Source organism: Calidris pugnax, unplaced genomic scaffold (genome assembly GCF_001431845.1).
Source record: "Calidris pugnax isolate Ruff unplaced genomic scaffold, ASM143184v1 scaffold206, whole genome shotgun sequence".
In the NCBI taxonomy this organism is placed as follows: domain Eukaryota; kingdom Metazoa; phylum Chordata; class Aves; order Charadriiformes; family Scolopacidae; genus Calidris; species Calidris pugnax.
Window position 1 is genome coordinate 2,053,736 of NW_015090957.1, and position 23,991 is coordinate 2,077,726.

Here is a 23,991-nt window from a genome sequence, read left to right on the forward strand (position 1 = left end):
TGAAGTGGTGGAGAAATCCTGAGAGGTTCTATCCTGTGAAGCTACTGGACTGGGTCCCAGAAACAGCAGCTTCACATAGGGTCAGCTCTGCCTCAAATAATTAGTCTGTCTCAGAGTCTAATTAGTTCAGCCTCAGCACTGGGTATTTGAGGCTTTCCCTGTTCTGGAGGTAGCCTGGTTGATGCTATTTTAGTGGTCTGAATTAATCAAGGAAATAGGTTTTTCGTGAACACAGTGTCTCCAGGAATATCGTTTACAGAGTTGCATAATGAACAGTGTTAAATGATGATATATGGGGATGCTGGGAGCCGAACAAAATGTGCAATTATAACTAGACCAAGGCTAGTACAATGCAGAGTTACAAGGTAAAAGAATTTAGGGTCAACCTCTTATTCTCAGAGTTTTCCACTGTGAGGAAGAACAGGGGGAGCAGCACCCTCCAAGGAATGTTCTTACTTGGTCTCTAGAGGAATTACTGTGATATATTAAAAATTAACAGCACAGATGTCTGAATGGTGATATTTAACTTATTAGCTATTCTGGTACGGTACGTAAGTGGTGCTGACTCCAATCATCTTTTGCGTTGTTTTTCTTATCATTTATATCTTGGCTTAAATAGTCATTTTATTTTAGGTACCCTACCCTAAGGAACAAGTAGATGACACTGAGAGATACGCTGCTATTTGTGATATAATGACATCATCTAAATAAATATTTCCACTGTTCTGAAATCAGCTTTGAAACCTTCCAGGAAGAAGATTGCAGATCTTGACTGCCATTTCACTAGGGGAGGGGGTTTGTCAGGAAGATTAAGAACGTAGCTGGGCCCAGAGGTCATACGGGGCTGTCTTCTCCTTGATCAGTTTACAGAGCAGAGTAACTTTGGAGTGCTGCTAATCAAGTCTGCATTTGTGGTGCTGCTCTTTGAGACATGGCAGTGTGATGGATATCCAAGCTACTCTGATTTCATTTTGAGTACAAAATTACAACAATTTCTACAGAGGTATTGCATTACTAATACCAAATACCTAAAATGAATAATGATGGTCTTCAGAGTAAAGACCTGTATACAAATCTGAGCTGTGCAAGAACAGAGAAACTTTAGGATGAGAATTTCATTGCTTCATATAAACAAAGAATAAGAATATTTTTACGTTTTAAAAGATCAGACCTGGTAGAGGTGAAATTTCCAAAACCAGTTTCTGGTCTAAAAAAAAAAAAAAAAAGTCTAAGTCATTCTTAAAACTGACTTTGCCCTTTTGACTAAAGTTTAGAAATATACTTGGTAGAATCTCCCAGAGCACTTAGGAGCTGCCTCCCCTTTAAATCAATGAGAATTTTTAACATATCTAGCCATATATATAGTTCAAGAGACATCTTTAAATTTGGTTTATTTAAAAGTGGTTATTAGTCACACAAATCTGCTTGGTGTGCTGCTTTACTTACTGGACCTTCTGGCACAGATTCTTTAAGTCTGTTATTGAATATAAATCTACCATAAAATAGCTATACAAGATTATAAGTAAATAAATAATAGATTCAAACGTTCTCCTCACTTACAATTGTATTTGAACAGCAAAACCTATTTGTCACAAGAAGTTGTTTCCTTGTGGCCTGTTCTGCCAGATCTAAAGCAGCTGAAACATCAACACCCAACTTGTGCCCAGTCCAGCCAGTGGGACCCAACTGGAAAGGAATGAGAAGCCTTGAGGAGGACACTGGTTTCATTAATGGAATAATGCAGTGACCTCACTAAGTATTTAGAGATTTTACTACAAAGAATTTTCTTTTTGTATGCTGTCTGTGCATTGTCTATAGGAAGTTGCACTGCATATTGAAATTGAGGTATATTATGTATAAGTGCAGTGCTGTATTTGCTATACAACAAATTTTAATCGATCTACATATTTTCTAGATCTCACCTATCACTAAAACTTACAAATCAGTTATCTGCTCATTTAGCAGTATGAACAAATGTGCCTTCAGTGATTTACAGATGATACATAATTATTAATATTTAGAGATAAAAATATACTCCTGTAGGAAGTGGAGGCAGGATAAAATCTGTCACTGTTTTTCATTTGGTTTTAACCTTTGGTTGTGAATTCTCTCTCTGGAATGGCATTATTTGTGGCTATCTCAAAATGAAACTCTGTTCTCAACAGGCGCATTCAGAATAATTGTAGCTGCTCTGTAATTGTCCGTGCTGAGGTTGCCATGGGAACTCCCAATAGTCCCAAGTGGCTCCATGGACCCAAACTAGCAAGTCCTTTAACTGCCTTATCTACTATTTGTTATATGCTTATTTTCCTCTTACAGTATTTTGCTAGTCAAAGAAAAAAAGCAGAATATTGAAAAAATGCAGCCTTATTGTATTTTTAATACCTGGTTATGATTTTAGAAGTATGTTTTTGCCATTTAGGGCATTGTTCTGCTTTTTTTTTTTATCTGGGGAAAAGAAATGTGCAAATTCTAAAACTTCTATTGTAGGAAGTTATTTCAGTTTTGTCAAGCCCTGTTTCCCATAATTTGCTGCTTAGTAAAACACTTACTGATACTTAAAACATGACCTCAGAATAATGATAGAATAATACTGGTTTAAAAGTGTGCTGGTTAATTATTCTGTCTGTCCCCTTCTTTCCACATCACCAACATGGAAAATGTTATTAAAAAGAAAGCAGCTGTTATGGTCCATATCAATGGTTTTTTTTAATTAAAAAATAAGAGAGTAGCTATAATCCCGACATGCGGATACATTTACCAAGTACAAGGTATATTAAGCGATGGGAGCTCTCAGTCTCTACAGTCACCTTTAGTAATTGAAGTGATCCCAGCAAGCTGGTACAAGGGAATTGGTTACTGCTCATATAATCTTCATTTTTAAGGTGTCCATGGAGCAGATACGTAACAGTCCTCCTGGTACAGGCTCTTAAGATGTCAGACATTTTCTTTTGTTCCAGTTATTTCCTTTAGTGCAGCTCTCTGGGGGGTGTCAGTAGAACAGAATCGTTCCCTTAGTTTCTGGGAGAGAGCTCAGACCACTGTCCCCACCGAGGGCATCCGTGTGGGGCCGTTCTGGTGGCCCTTGGGGACAGACACCACATCTGTGGCTGTGGACATCCCGCTGTGGGTGTTCAGGGATTTCAGCCCCGACATCGGTGCGGGTGGCTGCAGGGTTTGTACTATTCCAGACTGGTTGTATGCTCTATTTTCAGTCTCCCCTTCCTGGGATTGACTTGGGTACCAGATAAACCACCCAGGAGCAGCTCCAGTTTATTACTGCTCACCAGCCCCATGGGCTTGTCCTGCTGCCAGGAGTGAGGGCCCAGCCTTGCGGAGCTGGGGGGGCCGGGCACCCCGGGCTGTGCTGTGGCTGTTCTCACATCACCATCACAGCAGTTACATTTTTGGCTGCTTCGTGCCCGTGGGGTCGCTGCTGGAGGCTGCGCAGGAGCCAGACCTGTAGTTCCATTCTGCAGACTGAGCAGATGAGGACAAGAGGAGAGAGGAAGTAGAGTTCCATCAGGGTAAATATTGTATCTGGAAATTGGAAGTGTACAGTCAGTGGTGACATTTTGGCGACATCTCAGTGCTTCCAAACATAACTGTTGTTGTGATCCTAAAGAAAATGTCTTTTAAAATGCCTTACCATTTTAAAGATAAGAACAGGGACATTGTGGTGCTTGGCCACCAGGCTCGGTTATAAATACCCAGAACCTCTCCGGTGACGCAGGAGCTGCAGATATCTGCTTCCCATGTGCTGCTGAGCTCCTCCTCTCTGCAGGACACTGCGTGGTTTGACCAAACGTGTTAATCCCTGTGCAGACGTGAATTTATGACCAAGTAGCCTGTCTCAGAGTGTGGATGTGTCTGTTGCACACAGAGCTTGCGTTTATCTGCACCAGAGCTGGTGTGCAACACTAGTTGAAAATGTCTGCAGATTTCAAGGCACAACTAAAGCTTTCTGATAGTTTCAGTGTTGTTGCAGTCTAGGACCAAAGAAACTTCTTTGAGTTATTTATCATTCCCTTTCTGAACATCATCGCATCCTTTCAGTTTGTTTCACTTCTTCGGTCTTTAACACTCCCTTGAGTTTTATATTGTTTAAAGCATTTTCTGGCTGCTTTATTGGAAAGGAGAAGGACAGTACTTTCTGCATAAATTGGGCTTTTTCCTCATAGTTACATCACTTTTGGGTCAAAAGGACGTTTTCTTTCTGTCCTTTAATCAATGGTCCAGGCATCCTGGAGCAGGTTCAATTCAGAGCTGGAGGCTGGATAAATACGCTGCGGTTGTGTAGCCAGGACCTTCGCAGAAGGCTCCAGGGACCGTTTCAGTAGCTTATTAAGAACCCAATGAGTCTTCTAATTGAATATGATATTTTCATTAAAAAAACTGTAGGGGAGCTTGTGATTTTGTTAATTTGTAAGTTTTTCTGGTCTCTGTATAAAGTCTTGTTACGGGCTCTGAAGGAGATGTTTCTTTTAAGTCTTTGAAGGGAGGCGATGGTTTTGCCCCAGAGCTGTTACATTGCAGTTGCTTTACTCTTTTTTTTTCAGAAATAAATAAAAGATATGATCCCTACTATATCTGTGTCTAACCAGTATGTGTTCCCATTTTGAAGAAATAACTGTAACTTCAGGCGGTTGAGCAAAGGTGACATGGAAAAGAGAAATAACGTTGCTGACACTTCAGATTGTAAAAGAAAAGATGAAATTTGCTTTTCTGGAAAGTGACACTGAGCTACGCTGAAATCATGACCAGCCAAAATATCACTGGCACATCAATCCACACTCATTATGCGTATAGAGATATAAAAAGAAAAGATGATTTTTTTTGGCCGTGGCACTCATTCCTATTTTTAAATTGTGCATATTTAATCATTAGAGAATAGTTTGCAGCGTTATAGAGATGCTGTTAGCTGTCTCCATCTGTTCTATGCTATAGTTTGGCATGGGGAATTCCCATATGCAGTTATCTGGAGGTTTCCCATCCACTTCCAGAACTTAAAATTTCTTTGCTGGATGGTATGCATCTCTGGGCTCGTGACTTCTGTAGGGCTTTTCTTGGTCTGTGTGCTGTGATTTAAGGTGAAGAACGTACACAGGAAATCATATTGATGACAGGGATTTTGTTACGTCTTGTACAAAGTTTAAACGCTTGTCTCAAAACAAGGCAACCCCCCCACCTTTTGTGCTGTCACCCCTCTAGAGAGCTGGTTAGCTGTCAGGAGCCCGGAGCACACACATCTGTGCACACGTTTAGCTTCATGCACTGCTGTGGTTTAATGCCGTGGGGGATGGTCCATGCATGGAGCGTGTGGATGTGGTGGGTGCAGGCGTGAGGTCTCAGTGAGGAGCAGTTGTGTGAAGACTGTACTGCATTGTGCTGTGCCGTGCTCCTTGCTGCCGGGGTGATTAACGCCCCCATTTCTTTTCTGTGTTTTTTTTCTGTGCATAACAGATGTGTCCATTTCTCGATTTTTGCTGCTGTGTCTTTATTTGTTTACTTCTGCTACTAATTGTTGTTGCTTTGCTCTGCCAGCCCTTTACTAACGAAGCAGTGTTTCTCCCTTTCCTGTCTCTTCCAGGACTGTCATATCCACTTCTACAAGGTAGTTTTCTCCTTGGTGTTCTACACCTTTCTCTTCACACAACCTTCTCTACCAGTGTTTGAAGTTTAAATTCAGTTTCATTCTCATCGCATTTTAAGGATGCACTTGTTTTTTCCCCAGTTAAAATTTTTCTAATTGATATAAAAAAAAAAAGATGTCCATAATTTGTCACGAACTACTCCCCACATTAGAAGTTTGCTGACAACGAAGGGGCCATGAAAGCTCAGCAGAAGCAGCGTGCCTTCACTTTTGAAGGAATTCGTTAAGTGAATGCTGCTTTCTCATGGAAGATGGAAAATGGTGCATCTTTAATTTGAAAGACACTCACGGAAGTTTTAAATAACTTCCACAGATCAAGTAATGCTTGTGTTCACTGTATATTTAAATCAATAAATTTACATAATCTAGCATGCATGTTTTATGATATAATATACTAGATATATTGCTATGTTGGCTGGAGTATACTATATCATAAGAGATATTACCCATATGCACAGATGTGGTGGTACCAGAAATACCAATTCACCTCTTCCCATTTTACTTCTTTCACTGATCACCACTTCCATTTTGCCGTGGAAAATACGTATCAGCATTGAGAACATACATGTGTGGACTTTTTATTTGCATGTATCTCTAAGAAATTATCTTGCTTTATGAGGGCAAAGGTTACCAACACAGATCACGCTCTCAGTTTCATACATTAGTTAAGTTCCAATTTAAATTAAAATTTGAAGCTCCTGTGCTGTCAACTGTTTTAAGAGTCTAAGCTTTTTGAAGCCATTATTATCTTCTGTATTTTTACAATTCAGATTGACCTAGAACATTTTACATGTTATAGCTCAAAGCTTAAAATACTTAATTTTAAAATCAGATTTTATTTTTGAAGAGTTGTTTATATTATTAATGTATGATTTCACCACGTTCTAATACTGAACCAGAAAAAGAATAAGACCATTTGTTATTGCCAAATATTTCCTAATGCAGGAATCATTTGGTATGTAAATCAGTAACTTATTTTTTCTTAACCTGGATTCTTTATCTGGTATCTCTATCTCAGAAAAGCCTGAACAGAAGAGGACTACCCTTCCTCAATCCTTTATACCTCTTCTGATTTGAAAATAAAATCATATGGTGGTTTCATTGGTGTGATGAAACTTGTTTAATGCAGGGAAGTTGCAAGTTTCTGTGTTTAAATGTATTTTAAACCAGAGCAAAAGCTACCCTGAAAAAGCGCGTCTGGGATAGATATGAAGTTATGTCTAACATCATGTGTGTGTTTGTGTGCATTAAATAATTCCAGAGCATGTTAAGCCTTGGATACAGAACCCCAAGGTTTGAAACTGAGTCCTGCTCTGCGGCGCGTCGCGGCCGTGGTGTTTGGTGGCAGGGGTTTGCGCCAAGATCCGGTAGAACAGAAGTCCTTAAAGATTATCTTAAGACAGAATTTTAATAATTTTTCTCCATATTCAAATGGGTTTTATGCTTAAAAGCAAATTCTACACTCTAGGTTTTTTTATTCTTGAAAATGAGCAGTAATTTGCATAATTAAAAAGGAAGGAGCATACATAAAAGCGGTTCTTTTTTTGACACTTAGGGATTTGCTGTTCTAGCAGCGTATTTGTTGTTCGGGTTTATTATTACTGCTACCACAGGATGTTTCTCCAAGAATTTTTGAATATTATTCCTAGGCAGCCTCTTTAATTACATTTCCTCTAGTTAGACACTGCTCTGTTGTGGGGGATGGAGTGTTTGGCAATAAAGGCAGAAAGCAAAGTAGACTCAGGTGGCCGCAGGATTATTAAACGGATTAAACATCTTGACAGCGCCAAACGGGCAACTGGAAACTCTTCCCTCTCTGGATTTCACTGCTCACAGCCAGACAGCCCTTGTCCAGGGCAATATCCCCTGAAATTCCTGTTCTTGGGATAAATATATCCCTTTCCAAATTACAGTCTTTTGAAGTTACTTGGCTTCATTGTCTACGTTTTCTAGGGGATATGGTTACCTTAATCTTGTGCCTGGCAAGAGTGGGGATTTTTTAGAAATCATACATTCAAAAACTCTTCCTACAGCTTTAACTGCTATACAGCAGCATAAATAAAATGAAAGTAAAATGAAAAAAAAAATTGAATAGGGAATATAATTATAGATATCCCAAAAGAACCAGCTCTGTTGAGGTGCTGTATGGTATATTAAACAGTTTTATTGTCCATTATCCTAAGAAAACATTGGTTTAACATAATGAGTTTGAGAAAATAATTTCTCCTTGGAGTTAGAAACCACAAGGGGTCAGTAAAGAACAGAGAATAGCTCCAGAGCAAAGAGCTGGCTCTAGCAAAAGTCCTGAAAGAAATGAAATAATGCAGATTGGTTGTATGTATGTATTTAGAAAGATACAAACCCATTAAGTTAAATGCTATTTTGATAAAATTCAGTATAACACTTTAGATACAGCTCTTTATTCAAGATTTTCAACTGGCACTGATGATAATTTTTCCCTTAATCAAAATATTTAATAATTTGCAGCTGTAAAAGCGAGTGCTGCCTCTGCTCCCCTTTATACTGCTCACTCTGTGTGCTGGGGGAGGGAAAGGGACCTCCATGGAAATCTCTGAGTCACTAACTGGAATTTTCTCATTAATTTTGTGAAACTCCAAGGTGTTAGAAGAGGATGGGTTCCAAACACACAGCTTGTGATGGGATTTAGACAAAATCACTCCATTTTACTAATCATCCGGAATTCTTTCTGGGACACACTCTTCTGTTACGTGTAACCCAGAAGAGCTCACGGACACTCTGGTGTCATCGGTCCTACATGAGGAGGGGGTGGGCTTCGGGAGTGGGTTTCCTCTGTCCTTGGACACGCTTTCTGCAAAAATGCTTTTTAAATCATTTTCGCATGTGGCACAAAGATTATTTTCAGGCAAATCCTTTCAATAAATTTACTATTACTAACCAAAAGGATACATATGACACAAGTGTAAGGGGAGGAGGAGAAGAAATTGGAGGAAAAGTAAACTAAAGACATAAAGTAGTCCATATTTAACTCCCAGGTAGAGTTTTATCACCCTCTCCATTTATATTTTTATGAAACGTCCCATTTGCCTTCATGCCTTTTTAGAAGCAATGGGAATTATAAGAATTTTTTTCTGGCTATTTTTTCCCCAATAACTTTTTTAGCTATTGAAGTAAAAATGCATTTTACTTCATTTTTAGATATTGCATTTTCTACTAATTACATCCTGGTTCACCATAGCGACATTGCCATTGTGAAAAGAAATATAAGAGTGCAGCTTTCTGCTTGTGTGTTTTCAGTGTTCTCCTTGCTGCAGAGAAGTTTTGCTGGAGAGCGGTTTCACCAGGGCCTACGTGGCTGAAAAACAGTCTGTGTAAAGCTCATAAATCCTGGCCTGTGTCGGTGGTTGGGGGCATCTCCCTGGGGGCCTTGCCGTGTCGCAGGGTGTGTGTTGGCATCTTCCGTTCTGCTGCAGTCCCATCCAAGCAAACTCCTTTCTAGACAGATAAATATGTGTGTTTACATTCACTAGTGCAATACACCTCTGTAATTTAGTTCATTAGTTATTTGTTCTTGAAAGGAACAATAAGAATCGGTGAGACTGTGCGGGAAGGTTGGGAAACACCCTGCGTTGGTTTCTTCATCAGCATTTGATAAGCCAAGGAAAGAAGCACAAGAGCCAGGGACTGTGTCTTTTGTTGTGTTTCACAGGAAATTTCATGCTAAAGCATCTCCCCAGATAGGGGTGAAATGCCCAAGGAGGTGCCTTCCCTCCCCTGACTTGCAAGAGCAAGGACAGGGCCCTCTCCGGGTCCCCTCTCCGGCTGCTCGCCCGTCCCCAGCGCAGGCCCCAGCTCCCTCTCTCCTGCCTTGTTGCCATGGCTACAGAACTCGCACTAATGAATTACAAGCCTGCGTTAGGGTATGGTGTTAAGCTTAAACCTCAGTCTGGTGAAGTATTAGGTCTTTGCTGGGGCTTAGAAATGGACTCGTCTCATTTCAAATTCTCAGCATCCTGATAATTAAGTTGTTTAAACTAGGAAATTGATAGTCCTTCATAGCATCTATAATTACATGGAATTGGAAATGCAATAATGTAAGAAACAAGCTGCCACAATGATGGAGAACGTTTCGGTGAATGGGAGGTGTTTTCCTCCAGATTTTGACTTGGAATTCAGTGGATTTATTTACTTTATTAAAGGCTTGCTAATGGCTCAACCTCTTGATCAAAATCCCCACTGAGCTTTCATGACTGGAAACCTGAATTGGGCTTTTGTCTTTCCTTGAGACTCAGCTAAACTATTTCAGTTTCCTCTTTTCACGCCCTTGGTAAGAGTTTTACCAGCTCTGTCGGTGACTTCTGTGGTTTGTCTGAGACCTGAGCTGCTCTGATGCCTCTTGTGTAGAGTCCAGGTGGCGACAGACATCACTGAGCGTTAATTACACATTTGCAGCCAAAGCCCCCTGGGCTCTAATAGTGAAATGAGAATGTTATTATTAAGACTTTTCTTTCCTCACTTCCCACCACCCCTGTTGCCTTTTCTTTAAGTGATATGCAGTGTTACCTGCAGCTCTGCTCTGGGGTCATTTAAGAATTAGGAACAGAAACATTGGGAACAAGGTGACTAGCATGAGATGGGTTGTTCCATCACTCGGTGACATTTGATGAGCGTGTTGGGATCCAGCAGAGAACTGGTGAGAACTTGTGCCAGTGTCAGAAGCAGGGATTTTGTTAGAGTTTCACAGAGGGATTGGGTCTTGGCAAGAGGACGTTCCTGCTCCATGGAGCTCAAGGAAGTGTTGGGACCCAAGGTGAAGCCTGCTCAGGCAGTCCTTAGACGGCTGACCCTCATGCTATCAAAATTGTGATTTTTTGCAGCAGTCTGACACAAGTGCAGCTCTCTGTTGTCATGATGTTCAGTTGTGATTTACAGCTGAATGGGACTGCGTGGGCGCAGCAGTCGGTGCTGGGTGGGCAGAGGATGCTGGTGTGGAATGGGAAGCTGGGAGGCTCCGGGAGGCTCGGCTGCTGGGAACGGCTCTCGGTTTCTCTTCCCGTGTCAGAGGAGTCAATAAGTAGCGGAGGAAACGGGGCCATCAGCCTGCTGTTCCCAGACAGAAGCTGCTCGTGCTGTATGTGTATATTCTTCCACGCATGTGATGGGAATTTAGCATTGTTGTTAAATATTTTTTCATTTTTCACTTTCTCCTCTTGAAAATTTGTTACCGATGTATCTCCCCGCTGGGCATCTGTGAACTTGCTGAGAGCGAGTTGCCTTGACAACTGAGAAATACATCCTCTAATGAACTGCACGTCGCAAGGCCTTTTGTGGCCTTGAATATTTTTTCATGGGAAATATGTGGGTTTCTCCCTTCTGAAGCTGAGCTTGGCGGGTGGTGGGATGTGGCTGCAAATTTGGGCAGTTCTGGAGCCCAGTGCTCATGTCCCCTGTGGGAACAAAGCCAGCCTTGCTGAGCTGAACGTTACACACAGCAGCAGAAGAGAATTGGTGAAGGTGAGCAATACAAGGTGTTAAAGCACTAACATAACATAGCTCATTGTCCCAAAGAGACTGAGGGTAAGAATGTGAATTGTGTAGCTAATTTTTTAATTCTTCACCAATTTTATTTATTTATTTATTGGCTAATGGGAAAAATGACTGATGGAGTCTTTCGCTCTGTAATTCTTAAGTTTCTGAACTATAGATAGTAACTGGGGGGTAGAAGAGCCAATGTGCAGACTTATTATTTTGTCCAGTAAAAAATCAGAGAGAAAGTTTTGAAAAGACCTAACAAGAACATTCGATGCGGTTGAAAATTTAGTGCAATAATGGATTCCCTGAATCACTTATTTTTCTTCTTCACGTCACAGTACTCATTAGAGTTTGGAGAAGACTTTTTTTTTTTTTCACCATACCTAATTAAAAGACCAATTGTTACACTTAGATGAAAAATAAATTGAACACATTTTTGCTGCAAAACCTGAGATATCTTTTCCAAAAAGCACATACCAAATTCCAGGAGACTCTCCAGTGTCACACGCTGTAGCTTCTGTAACACTCCTTGAAGAAGGGCATCTGGGCTGAATATATAAAGTGTGTCTCACCTGTGGTTTCAGGGTAAAAGAACTGGCCGAGATAAGGTGTGTCCAAGCCAGAGGAAGTAAGATGATGTGCATGTCTTGTTTTCTTTTAAGATTAACTCTTCTGCTGCCAGTGACGACTAATTTATCTTTAACATACGGTTTTCCTGGTTTGTCTGCTGCAAGCTGGCTTCGTTGTAACAATATTGTGTTTTTATCAAAGATATTACTACTCACCTGCAAGGGTGAGTAGGTCCCAAAATAATATGAAACATTTGAAGTAAATCTATTAGAACTGCTTTTTCTGAAATATGCTTTTCTCTGGGGCAGCAGCCAGTGATTCTGGTCAGGTCTTGCTGCTTTCAGATCCATCTCTCTGTCTGGTCCAGGTGTTTTCCTTATTGTTCCTTTTTCCTAGCTATAGCCAACGGTAAGAAAAGCTGCTTCTCTTCAAGAAACTGAGTTTGTTTATTTAAACAGCTGAGAAAATACATTTATTGGGCTGTTGGATCTATGCAAGATGCAGGACAGCTGTAGGGAACACGAGGTCTGTCTGCGGTGTCGGGGTTTCAGGGTTCATTTCTTACTGTCCCATCACAAACTTGGTGGCACAGGTAGCATCTGTAATGGCTTGATGATGTTTATCTAATTTTATTTCCATGCCCATAGCCTAATTTTATTCCAAAAGCTCTGGAAATTTTTTTAAATAGTACTAAGAAGACAAAATGATATATGCCACAGGGTAAGTCACAATTGAAACACGTTGCAGTAATATTTTTGGAAGCTCTTAATGGATCATCTGTGAAATGTTTTGTTTGCGATTACTATTGTTTCCTTTTTTTTTTTTTTTTCCCCCCAGTACGTGTTTGCCAGCATTGAAATTCCCACTATATTTTCACTAGGACCTTAAGCCAAAAAGCAGTAAAAGCAATTCACATGCTAAATGTGAAAAACTTCTTTTGGCATGCTCATGAAGAAATGGTGAGTGGCTGAAGGGAAATACGGGCCTTTGATAAGGTTGTGATAATTTGATATGGTCATGAGGCCATTCCATTGGGTCCGTGCACTTCCATTGGGTCAGCCTGGCACTTCATAGATGCCATATTCCTACATTTTCCTACATACGGTTTGCAAGAGGGTTCTGTCTGTGCACGTACAGGTGTCTGTGATGTACTGAGAGCTCCGTGCCAGGAGTGCGATGCCCAGGGCTGTCGGCTCCCGTCGGCGCGGGCGGTCGCAGATGGGTCCGGTCCCATCCTGCCAGCGTCAGCCATTGACCCCACGCAGATGGCACGAGAGACCCCTTACCCAGCAGGAGGCACCCGATGCTTTCCTTAGAAATCTACCATATGAAAAAAATACATTATCAAATTGAGAGCGGCATCTAATTAAAAAAAAAAAAAATTGAAACGGAAGTAGAGGAGCATGTCTCTGTGGCTCATTGAATCTACGCGTTTTCTTGTGGGGATGCAGAGGGGCCTTGGCTTGGTTCTCTGATATTATCTTCAGATGCTGCCTTCAGATCCTGCCAGTCTCCCCTGGCGGGTGTTGGTGCTCCCGGCTGCGGAGCCGGCAGAGGGCACAGCGACCTGCCATGGATCTGCTGCTCCATCTCTTTGGAAGAAGTGCTGCTCCTCCCGAGCCCGGGATTGCAGCGCCACAGAGAGCTCTCCCTGCGAGAAACAAACTGCCGTGGAATACAATTTAATTTGTGGCCTTGAATGATATCTTTTTCAGACAGGCTGCCAAATACCGACCCAGTGGGTTTGAAATATAAGAAATTAAGCCAGTGTTTTCTATTCAGTGCCCGATTTGGATCTCTGTTACTTGGTGAAAAGGCAGATATTGAAATTGCTTCTTTTATCTCATATGCAGGATCTTTTATCTGAGATCCTGTATGCGAGAGCCCCACAAAGACATGGCCGGCAAAGCCGCTCCTTTAAATCATGTCTTCATCTTGTTCAAATAAAGGATATTAGGATTTTTCTTTTTTTTTCATTTGTTTTGCTTATGGCTCAGTCCTGTTTTGTGGCCTTGAAAGGAGCTTTGTCCTGACACAGAGCTCCGTGACAGACTGGATTTGTCCCCGCAGCCGGCTCTGCCGAGGGCCGTCCCTTGCGGGATCAGGGGTTCAGGCTGATGCCCAGGACTGGCTCTTCCTAAACGTTTGCACTGCACACAGTGATCAGCATCTCCGAGTGCTGCTTCCTTGCAAGCAAGTAATAATAGTGGTAGAAGAAATGCCACATTTTAAGCTATATTACAATTAAAAAAGAGAGAGAGATCAAAACTGCCAAAATTCATGCCCCTGTGGCGGGGTGTAAGACTTCCTGCATTGGCAAAGTTGCAGGAAAAGTCACCCAATCTGAATGTGCTTTTCAAGTGACATGGTTATTTTATCAGAGGTTTATTTGCCATTACTGCGTGCAGTACTTTGGGGCTAGAGTCTATGAATCAAGGCTTCCCTTTCAGTCTTATGGTTTTAAATTTATCTGGGAAGGAGAAAGTTTGTATTTTCCAGTTCCCAGTGAGGCTGCCAAAGGTATATGCCAGGCCAGGCTTTCAAGGTGATTCATTATGTGACTTTGAATAAACTTTAATTTCTCTGATTTTTTTTTCTGTAAAACAGTGATAATATGTAAATGCTGTCCTTTGTGGTGCTGTGAGAAAAGCAGTTATCCTTAAATGTCAAGCGTATGTCACCGGCGCAAAGTAAATTAGCCATATTAGAGCTTATTTACCAAACCAACACACTAGATAGATGGGGGAAAGCACTTACATCCTAAAGTATTATTAAACTTTCTTGGCTTTGCTTCTGCTGGTATATGGGAATATTTTGAGAAAAAAGAGGGATATTATGTTGTAGTCTGCATTATCTTTCGGTGAGTCTTACTTTTTTCTCTCCTATTAACTTTGAGATTTGAAATGCAACTTACTTGAGCAATTACATGGTGTCTCATTTGCAATACTGAGATTGTTGCAACCTTCTGCAAACCAGAGTGTCTGGCCAAGGCAGAACCTTTGTATGTAATATTTCCCTTCCTCCTTTTTCCAGATCAGCCCTTGATTGAAAATTAAAGTTGATTGTATTGCTAGTTTGAAAGTGGCCATGTTCATCTGCATTAGTTCTCATGTGCTGTGTTTTGTGTTTAATGTAGGTTATTTTTCTTAATGCATGTCAAAGATTCCCTAACTCTTGCTATGCAGTGACTTTAAGAACTACATGTGAAAAGAGAATGTACTGAAGAGACTGTTTGTACCCTAAAATACCCAATGTAGATTGTAGCATGATATTTTTGAAAAGCATTTTTTGTATTTCAAAACAAAACCATCAAATTAGCCTGTTTTTTGGCATGAAAATAACTGATTATTTTTCCTTTGACTTTGGTTTTTGCTTTGGTTTTGCTCTTCTAACCAGATAAGTGTATCTGCTTTTATCTGGTTATACGTGAACAGAGTTTTCTACTTCAATTCACCCAATAACATCAAAACTATTGTTGGAATGAGTCTTCAAAGTTGTGTCTGTGCAAATTTTGTTATGCAGTCTTTCTCCTGGGTATGCTGCCTCAAATACGGTCATCTCCAATCCTAACCTTCACCCAGCGATCCATTCTGCCAAGAAAAGGGGCTACTCTTCTTACTTTCCTGTTTTTGTGTGTGTATGTGTGTGTATGTTCTTCAGAAAGCCAAACTTGGGCCAGCTGGTAACAAAGTCATTACTCCAACAGAAGACAAGAACTCGAGTGTGCCGTCCAACAACCTTGACAGGGTGAAGCTGACAGATTTCAACTTTCTCATGGTTCTTGGAAAGGGGAGCTTCGGGAAGGTAGGAATTCCTGATAACTATTCCACATGCATTCTTTTTTTCTTTTTTCCTTGAGGAAGAATGAATGAATGAATAATTCTGTAAGAAGCAAAATCCGGAGTCAAAAGGGTGTGCATTTTTGAGGGAGGATTTCTTACCATGGAGTAGGGTGATTCCCTGAGGACTTCTGTCCTTCTGTCATAATTGGCAGTTTTCTCAAAAAAATAAAAATAAAAAAAACCCCTCAGATTGTTGGACAGGAGGCAAGAAACAGTTGCTGACTTTTAGATCCTCATTTATTGGCAGTTTCAAGGAAATTAAGTTTACTTTTCTGGCTTTACTACCTAGGTCACTCTGCCAGTTCTGGAAGTTACCAACATTGGTAAGGCTGAATATTGGGGAAAAAGCAGGAATAGTGTATATATTTTTGAAATCTGTTAGTCAAAAGAAAGGACTGCTATTTTTCTGTCTGTTTGAACAACCATTTATATGATAAAGTGCCCCTCACTGAAGAAGTCCCCCAGGACTTAACATTTTATCAGCCCTTTGGCAACGTGCCTGTGATTAACCAGAGGGTTTTGGCACATGGTTTGTCTGAAATGACTGGTGCAGCTCATTGCAGCGGGTGAGTAATGAGGATATTTTTGGAGTTTTGATCAGGTTAATCTATACCAATAAAAGGAATAGCTGGATTGCCATCTATACAAATCTTTGGGCGTATGAGTCACCTCCCCTCCTTGGCAGGTAGGAAGGTTTTCACCCAGTTGTTTCTCTTTGTGCAGGTGATGCTGGCAGACAGGAAGGGGACAGAGGAGCTCTATGCAATCAAAATACTGAAAAAAGATGTGGTGATTCAGGATGATGATGTTGAATGCACAATGGTTGAAAAACGAGTCCTGGCATTGCAAGATAAACCACCGTTCCTGACACAGCTTCACTCGTGTTTCCAAACAGTCGTACGTGAGCTCTGTCTTTCTTGCCACCCTGATGTTTTCCATACTACATGATCATGGATTTTATCAGCTCAATAACATTTATTAGTATCTAAACTATTTATCGTAGCTTCTACACATAGAAAATGGTATACACAAGAGCTATACACCCTGACACTGGTGAACCAGCTCCGAAAGCTCCCAACTCGGTGAAGGTCTTTATTCACAAGAAACCAAGGCTGCTCTTGCCTCTTGTAGCTGCCTTACGCCAAGGGCCTTGAACAAGTGCCCCAGGGCTGGGTTTCATGATGTAATTGTCTGTGGTGTTAGAGGCACTTTCTGACTCTCTCTAATGTCTACAAATCTCTGAGCAGAAAATGGTCTGAATGCAAGAGATTTGCAGACATAATTAATCACACTAAAACATGAATCTAGGAACTATTGCTCTTGGTAATTCTTGCTTTCTAAAATATTTTTCCTGCCTCTACTTATAATATGAAGATTGCTGTAATGAGATATGGGAGGTCCCCATGAGAAACAGACTTCTATCTCCCTCTAATTCTTTATCTTTATATAAATTCATTAGTAAGCAAAAAGCTTAGTGTCATCAGTAAATTAAAAAACACTTTGTTTAATCTTATCTTTCTTTTGAGCAAATACATTTTAAATGTAACATCTTAAAACTACAAATGTCTAGTGTTTTCTGGCTAAGGGGAATGGAGGGAAAAATTTGGGGGTTTTAGTATTTACAGTATAATTATGTTTTTGTTTTACCATTTACAAGAGCAGTGGAGTTACATAAGGCCTAGATAAATCATTAGCACCTTTGCCTAATCTACTTGATGTTTTCCTAAGAGTTAAGTGGTTTGCACTTGCTGCTATGAAATGTTCTTGAGGATTAATATTAGCTACAAAAATGAGAAATAGTATATTAAGAAGAAGAAAAAAATTTATTGGTTTTGCTGGTGCCTTTAGCTGCAGGCTTCTGTTGCCATGGATTTTACAATAAGACAACTTGTACAAAAATCTAAATTTCATAAATCTGATCTGGCCAATTAAACATTTTGCCCGTGGCTTGTCTGTTTGACCCAGCTTTGGAAATCACAGCTTTTAAATGTATGTTGGTGTTCGGAAATCTTAGTTACTGGACAATTGGAGACTTGTTTTGCAATCAATGCTGAAAGAAAGAGATTGAACTAGAGCATCTTAGTAATAAGTCTCTTTCCCATCAGAATATTGGATAAGAACTTTTCTACAAATACTTCAGGATAATAATTCTTTCCAAAATAACTTTTACAAAACATTCCACTTCCATTTCCTGATCTATCAATTTTGCCAGAATGTACAACCAGTCCTAATAATCTTAAAAGCTTTATAATGACACATTAGTGACTTTTTTTCTGATCAATGCATATCTAATATTTTCTCTAATGTATTTATGCGCGTCTTTAATACTTTATCCTAGGACCGTCTGTATTTTGTTATGGAGTATGTGAATGGTGGTGATCTCATGTATCACATTCAGCAAGTAGGAAAATTTAAGGAGCCACAAGCAGTGTGAGTTTTCAAATTTATATATTTAAATCATGTCATCATCTTAATTTTACACTGTAAGAGGATTAGTTTTCTTTATCACATTATCTAGTAGCATCTTCCAAGGTTCAGTCTGAAGTCTAGACTGGCCTCTTTTGATTGTGTTTCTTAGGGCCAAAAGCTGAAGTTTGTTTTGAAAATATTGTTTGCACACGTAGCCCAAAGGTAGCTGTGCCTTTTTATTCAAATGTACAGCAGGAACAAAGGCATGCAATGCCTACCTCAAAAGTGACAAGAATTTAAACAAGGCAACAGGAAATTAAGGATGTTACTTGGTATTCTGGTGTTGTTTTTAAAAGCAAATATAAAAATGTGAGCAGAACATTTCAGTCTGAATTAATGCTATAGGGAAAGACAATACAAATAGGCTCAGCATTGCAATATAAATTATAGTTTGTACAAGATAAGTTCAAAGTACAGCTTATAAGAATTTCTGTGATCCTACTTTTTATATAAGTTTTATTTACGAGGATTTAATAAATGATTAGAAGTTGTTTACATACATGATCCCTTTTAGGTAATGTACATCTGGCATGTCAGTGAGCAACTGATAATGATCTGTAGCATATCCAAATGTGAATAGATCCATCAGCACCGTTTTAGTCATGCTTATAACATCTCATCATCATTTATTAGTGTTTCCTAAATCGTTTACCAGTAAAACTTTAAAATCAAGTGTGACCAACTGGTTTAAGAATTCAGCTAAAATAATTTCTTGTTTCGATTTAAGTCATCAGGGCTTGTTGAAATGGGAAGACTGCTAAATATAGGTATTTGAGATATAGAACAAAATTTCAACAACGTGCTGAATAAAAACTAGATGGTGTCACATCATCCTTGACTCCCAGCTAATCTATCTTGCCAACACTCCTTGAAAACTCTGGTGCTTCATGACAGCTTACGCCTGTGGAGCATCTTCAGGCACACGTGTTCACAAACACCTCTCGTCAAGTGCTTCAGAGCTAAAGCTTTCCTTTCCCTTATGCCAGCCTTAAAATTAATCTTATCTTTAAATAATTCTCTTGCATATAATTTGCACAGCTCCACAGCAACTGGCTTCAAACATCCATCAATATTATGTATCCTTTAACTACACTCAGCAATTATATTTTATATGGTAATCATTTGAATTAGCTTTATGTAATTAATCCATTAACAGCCTGTATAAAGCAATACTATTTCTGCAAATTATTTTGTGCCATATGAATTGCAATGTAAATTGAGCTGCCTCCTGAATTCGACATTGATATGTGATTAGAGATAATGACCTTTGCAGACGGAGTCAGACCAGCACAGTAAAATGCTATGCTCCAGCTGCACCATTTTTTTGTGGTCTAGGGAGACATTTTCTTTTTTTTTTAAACTCTGGGTTATTTTACCATGAAATACTCAAAATATCTGTTAAAGTCAAATTGAAGTAAGGTATCTGTCATGTCATCTGCCTGTAATATATATTTTTATACTGTAATATCTATATGCACGCTATATATTATATACTTTATAGGCTATTCCACTATTATTTGTTGCCAGGATGCATTTCCAAAATAGTTTATCAGAAGAAAATCATGAAGCAATAAGAAATATGTTGGATTTTTTTTCATACAGGTTCTATGCTGCCGAGATCTCAGTTGGGTTATTCTTTCTCCATAACAGAGGAATTATTTATAGGTGAGTATAATCTGAAATAAGTAATTTCTGAGTTTTAAAATCCCGAAAGGGTCCATTTCTTTAATGTTTAAGTGCATTTTTAAGACATTTTATAAAAAGCAATCACTGTAGTGTTCATTTTGTTGTGTTGGTGACTGTAAATCAAAGCCACTGCTTCACCTGAGCTCTTCTGACGTCTGTGCTCTGCTTAACTCAACTTGAAAATGTGAAATATAACCTTCTGCATTCCAGTGTGATGCTTCATTGTTTTACACATTCAGAAGTCTCGGTGTGAGGGTGTTCATGGCCATATGCATCTGTCCCTTCATTAATTGTCCAATTTCAGGGCTCATGGTCATACTTTCTCCGGACTGCCCTACATGTCCCCTCTGACCCCCAGATAGCTACACATCCTCCCCACCTAGACTCAGAAGTAGAGAAATTGGCCCTAGATGATCCTAAACATTAACATTAAATTACTGTGATTCTTCACAGAGATCTGAAATTAGATAATGTGATGTTGGATTCAGAAGGACACATTAAAATTGCTGATTTTGGAATGTGCAAAGAACACATGTTAGATGGAGTAACAACCAGGACCTTCTGTGGCACTCCAGACTACATTGCACCAGAGGTAAATATTTACCATTTCAAGAACCTTCTAGTCTCTCAAATGAAAATTGTCCCTATGCACATTTTACACCACCAAGTTTTGACAGCTGTAACTCCGGATACTCTGTGGACAGTACCATCTATACTTCTGCAGGTATATTGAATCACTTTGTGAATTAATACAACATTATCAGTAAGACTTCACTATTTTTAAAAATATCTAGTTGATTGAAAACCTCACTTGTTATGAGATCAGTGCTTCAGATTTTGTTCATACTGGCAAAAAACTAAAAAAGCTGCATCACCATCATGTGATTTTAAATTGTAGCCTGGAAATCTTAGTATATGTATAACAGCAATTGTTATTATACATACAATAATAACATTATGAAGTCCTAGAGAGCTCATAAATCCATAGTTTGTCTTGAGTTTTCAGTGACTTGGCAATAGCTGGGCTGCATTCAAGCCACTGAAAATCACACTCAAAGGCAAACCCGACAGCGGTGTCTCTAAAAGGAAGATGTGCTCAGGAGAAACACAGTTCTGCTTTAAAGCACTGTGATAAATACAAGCGAGAGTCGAGATCTTCAGTCTGGATATGATTTGTATTTCAATAGCTTAGGTATAAAACATTAAAAACAAGCACACGTGGTGATTTGGAAATGATTCAAATATATGAATATTAAAATCTGGTATTTGTGCCTACCGAGCTTTCAAGAGTCTTGATTTGTTTGGCTGGGAATTCAGTGCAAGAGGCTGTGTCCCCTTCCAGGAGACTTGGTGCTTCACCAGGAGCTGGGCGAGAGGCAGCTCTGGCTGCAGTGTTCCTGGCTGTAATTGAATGTTAGTTGGAATATGGGAGATTCATACACGGGCAAGTAAATTAGTGTCTAAGGTGAATTTTGGCATCTCTGTGAAACTGGAATGAAAAATTGTTTGTTTGTTTCCCGTTGCTAATTCATGCTTTCAGAGTGAAATACTGTGTGTTATAAAACCTTGTTTTTTCACAAATTGGTGTTACTTGCAGCAGGATATCAGAGCAGCCAGAGCAGTGTTTCATTTTCTCCTGTCAAAACATAAATGAAGCCAATATTACAAATTAAAAAATGTCCTTTCCGTGGCACCAGTCTTGTGCCAGATAATACCAAAGAACATGTTGTCAGTGCCAAAATGCTCAATATGGGTCAGTTCTGGAATGATTTGTTTTACTTTATTTGGAAAATTCATATAAAGAAACAAACCTTTCACCAAAACATTCAGTAACTGGAAGGAAATTGGTCTTTCTATTGTCTCACAAACAGACATGTATTTTTTTCTAGTCGACTGATTTTCTTTCTTTCTGAAGACATTATTGTGACTGACAAATTGCTAACTAGGTCTGTGCTGAACTTCAAAGCAAGGTTCATGTTTTGCTTGCAGGAACATTTTAGCATGTTTCCATGGGCTCAAATTTATAAATTTATAATAGATTTTAATGAGGATGCATTTGCACAGTACCATTCCCTGATGGGTGGAGAGAAATGAGCTAAATCTAAATAAACTGTTGAAGGTATCTAGCATAGATTAGTCCTGTGAGTGTGTTGCACTCAAGCATAGAGAGTTTTTTTTTCCTCAGTATTTGGGGAATAATGTTGTGAGCTCTTTTCCTCAGTATTTGGGGAATAATGTTGTGAGGATAGTGGGGTCGGAAGGAGCTCGTGCTGCCTCTACAGGAGCTACCCACAGACCTGCTTCAGAGATAACCCGGCTGGAGGAACCGTACAGGGACATCTCAGCTGGCTTACGCGTACAATCTCCGGACAGAAAAGCAGGGGAATGTGGTGCTGGATTCCACAGAGTGAATTTGCACACTTCGGTGTACTGTAAAATAATGCTTTCCTTTTTTAATGATTGGGAAAGTTAGCATTTGTTATTACTTAGGTGTATAACACGCTGGGATTATTATTCATTTTCGTATTCTCTGCAATTTGAGAAATGTGCAGAGGTTAAACTGGCAGAATCTCAGGTTTGACAAATTCTGTCAGGCAGAAAGTGGTTATCTGGTAAAGAATATTTATTGATGCACTGAACTTAAATATTTATGGTCCAAGTGGTAAAATAGCCATGAAATCAATTAATACTTTGTGTCTCCTTGACCAGTCAAGAGAGACAGAAGGAGATGGATGTGCCAAGGATTAGTGGGTGGGATTCTCCAGCAGAGCCCGCGGCAGAGGGCTGGCCCACACCGTCAGCAGCCCTGCAGCACCCAGAGCCCTGACTTTAAATTGCAGAAGAATTTAAATTAGAAACTCTGTTCCCCTTCTTCTCCATCAAATAGCATCAAAACCCTAAATTCTAACCTTGCATTTGGGATTATGGAAGGTTGATAGGTGTTATAAAGGTTTGGAAAGTGTACATTTGACTGTTTATTGCACTAGTAATATTTATTTCTTTTAATAACTGAGTTTTAACTTTTCCAGTAGACATAAGATATGTTCACAAAAGACTTTCTCTTGCCTCTGGGATATAATCTTTTCATCCCAACTGGCTACCAGCTGCAAGCTGCAACGATCTAAACATTCCTACAAATTGCTGGTATTAATCTCTGTGTCCTGCTCTTAACTGAGCCTTCCTTGGAGGCAAAATGGAACAAAAAGAAAAAAATGCAATCAACATTCCTCTGCCAATTTGGCTTAATGAGAGAAATTCCTCCTGAGCTCTCAAATCCACGGAACCTGAAAAGGCAGAGCTCTTAAAATATAGTAATAGGGAGGGAAAATGGAACATTTGAAATGCAAAAGGAGACGAAAAAAGCAAGAATTTAAATTAATAATGGAGAAGAAAGGGAAGGGTCCTATCACCTTTCCATTATCCCCTGGCCAGTAGAAAGCAGAGATCAGAGCTGGAGGAGGGTACAGGTCTTCTTCATTTCCAGGCACATGAACTCCCTCACTGCTCTGTGGGTCTGCTCTGCACACTGCAGTGAGACAGATCGTGTTAATATACCCCTATTTGTTCTAAAAGATATCAAAATTTGTACATGCAGATAGAAGAATTATTTTGGCAGCTGCTACAAGGCAGCCAGTGATGGCTTTGAGTGCAGCAGCTGGTAGGTAATACATGATGATTTCTGCATGAGGAGGAGGGAACTACTGAAAATATGACATTTAGAACTTGCTGACTATGTACCAATGCCTGTTTGACTGTATATTGAAAACTCATCTGCTTCCTCCCACATGTAATTCCTTCCTTGAAGTGAGCATTCTTTCCTCTCATTTACATTTTCCAATTAATGCTTTGAATATCTCCCAATATTATGAGTGTAACCGCCGGGTTCTGTGCGTGACACACAAGTTGGTGAACGAAAGTGGCAGATTGCCTTTCTGTGTTTCACTTGTATCATATCCTTACCAGTTAAGCTGGTGATTCAAATTGGTTGTGTTTAATTAGGATTAAAGGAAAAAGCTTCCTGTGTACAGCAGGAGACACTGACGGCACCTTTTCCTACAGTGCGATGGGTTCAATGAAAAAAGTGTTTCCATCGCATTTGCAAAAGTGGTCCAGTGGGACCTTTCCAGCCCTAGTGGAACTTGATGTCCGTATGTAGCTCTCAAATCCCACTCTCATCGTGCCACTGGTTCGGGCAAGGGAGGTGTGTGGCCACTCGGAGGGGGCACCCCTCTGTTCCTCAAATGCTTCTGCTGATGTTGG

The 23,991-nt window shown here is 39.8% G+C and overlaps 1 protein-coding gene across 2 annotated transcripts in view; it reads left to right on the forward strand.

Annotated features, from left to right (window-relative positions):
- PRKCA (protein kinase C, alpha) overlaps nt 1–23,991 on the forward strand; it is a 138,872-nt gene that overhangs the window by 99,575 nt on the left and 15,306 nt on the right. The window contains exons 9-14 of one of the 2 annotated variants that reach the window (XM_014952259.1): nt 5,591–5,614; nt 15,395–15,538; nt 16,300–16,473; nt 17,915–18,006; nt 19,648–19,710; nt 20,185–20,323. In XM_014952259.1, coding sequence (XP_014807745.1) covers nt 5,591–5,614; nt 15,395–15,538; nt 16,300–16,473; nt 17,915–18,006; nt 19,648–19,710; nt 20,185–20,323 — 636 coding nt within the window. The remainder of the gene's footprint in view (nt 1–5,590; nt 5,615–15,394; nt 15,539–16,299; nt 16,474–17,914; nt 18,007–19,647; nt 19,711–20,184; nt 20,324–23,991) is intronic. The other variant, XM_014952260.1, reaches the window with a different exon arrangement.